This window comes from Sphaeroforma arctica (assembly GCF_001186125.1).
Source record: "Sphaeroforma arctica JP610 unplaced genomic scaffold supercont1.4920, whole genome shotgun sequence".
NCBI lineage: Eukaryota > Ichthyosporea > Ichthyophonida > Sphaeroforma > Sphaeroforma arctica.
The window spans coordinates 1-2,205 of NW_014035638.1; the positions used below are offsets into that span (position 1 = coordinate 1).

The following is a 2,205-nucleotide window of genomic DNA, read 5'->3' on the forward strand; positions in this document are numbered from 1 at the left end:
ATATATATGTATATATATGGAAGTGTACATTCGTGTATGTGAAATCATCCATATAAAGGGTAAGTCATAAGTATGCACCTGCCAATCCAAATTTGGATGGTTTAGTTAGCATCACCTGATAAAGATCTACCTAGCTTTATATACAATAGGAGTCTAATTCTACCAGATGTAGGTAAAGCATGGGCATCTGCAGCACTTGTCTGCCTGTATGTGGTCTTTGCGCTCTCCAGACGCCGCTACTGACATAAGTTGCGTGCTCGATCGCTTATTGACCCAGGCGAATTGTTTTAGAAACCGAGTTCCCCGTCACCGGGCTGGGCTTCACAACGGACAATAAAAGAGGAACGGTGCATCTGTTCTGCGTCACGACCGACTCCATCTACCTACTGGATGTGACCAATGTTAAGAACAAGGGCACGATACCAATAGGTGAGTTATCCAGTACCTATCACCACACCATAGTGTGTGCTCCATGTGCTATGTTTGGTTCTATTTATAGACTGTGTAGGTCTATCTATAGGCTGTGTCTTTTTATTGACAGACCAAAAAGGAATATTTATTGGCTGTGTTGTCTATCTATCTACTGGATGGGACCAATGCTAGGAACAAGGGCACGATACTTATAAAATGGGTAGTCTACAAACCATCATCACACCCTGGCCCTTTGGGGTTTATTTATAAACTGATTCGGTCTATTTATAGACTGGCTTGGATCATTTACGGTCTGTTTTAGTCTATTTTTAAATCAACGTGGTTGCATCAATACGACCTACAAACGCAACCGAACCCACGCCTGAGTCAAAGATAGGTTGTCATTGCCCATACCACTCCCGCCCGCCGTTGTAGACCAGCCCTAGTGGGGTAGCATTGATGTTTAGTGCAATGTTGTTGTGAGGTGTTGTTGGGTGTATTGTATAGTCCCGTGTTAGCAGTACACATGACATACAAACAATACACAAAAAGGCATATGATGGCCGAGTGTGTGACTACGCACACACACACGCTCTGACCAGCGCAATTGGATGTAGCACGCACACACACCGGATTGAATTCGCAGGTGTATCCGTTTGCATGCACTCAACAGGCGGTATATATATATATATGTATATATATATAAAAACACCAAACCCCCGCGCGCTCTGAGTACTCCCGTGTGTAACCGACCTGAGCTAAGCCCTGAACTTGTCCTCAACACCTCTGTCCCGCACCCAGGTTTGATGGAGGAACAGGGCTGTGGGCTCAATTGCGCCACTATATCCAACACAGGCAGTATGGTCATGGCTCGCCCAGAGGTTAGTGGCCATGTCTATGTTTATGTGTGCGGTGACATGTTTTTATTCCGTGGCTTCCTTGTCCGATCTATCCTGCGTTGGGGAGACGCGTTGCCGCCCACCACCAATGGCTATTTGGTCAAAATTGGTCTGTTGTAGACCCCATCAGTTCAGCCGATTGCCCTGTCCCCAGTCGTTTGGCACTCGCACACCAGATTACCACTAATACCCGCATCCACTGTCTGTTTGGTCACACTCTGGCACTGGGCTGTGGTAGTCTTTGTACTCACACGCAGTCGGGTTGAGCGTAATGCTGGCGGCTGCACTCATCGTCCCTTCGCTCCTGTCTGATGTTTTGTACTGTGAGCCGTGTGTGTACCTGTCCATCGATATGGATGGCTTAATGTACACATTAATGCACCATCCGCCCTATCTCAAGTTTGAGACCATGAGCCGTGTGTGTCCCTGTGTAATGATAAGGATGACGTATTAGTAATATCGACACTAGTTCACCCTATCTCGTGTCTATCCTACTATACTGTGAGCAGTGTGTGTCTCTGTTTAATGATAAGGGTGACGTATTAGTAATATCGACACTAGTTCACCTTATCTCGTGTCTATCCTACTATACTGTGAGCAGTGTGTGTCTCTGTTTAATGATAAGGATGACGTATTGGTAATATCGACACTAGTTCACCCTATCTCGTTTCTATCCTACTATACTGTGAGCAGTGTGTGTACTTGTATAAAGACATGGAAAGACATGGATAACGTATTGCCAATGCGCACACTAATTCACCCTGGTTCGTTCGTTCTTTCTTCACTGTATTGCGGTAGTGTGTGTACTTTTACGAAGACATGGGCAGAGGCGCAGCGTTTGTGTTCGAAGGACAGAAGAAGATTGTTAAGTGGTTGCGTAATTACCTGGTGATAG

At 45.6% G+C, this 2,205-nt stretch overlaps 1 protein-coding gene across 1 annotated transcript; it reads left to right on the forward strand.

The window, feature by feature from the left end:
- Positions 1 to 277: 277 nt before the first annotated feature.
- Positions 278 to 1,430, forward strand: SARC_14660 (hypothetical protein; the record flags this gene model as incomplete). Its single annotated transcript, XM_014291207.1, has 2 exons — positions 278 to 429; positions 1,213 to 1,430. Coding segments are annotated over 2 exons (370 nt in total), but the record flags the coding sequence as incomplete, so codon positions are not given.
- Between the last annotated feature and the right edge of the window lie 775 nt (positions 1,431 to 2,205).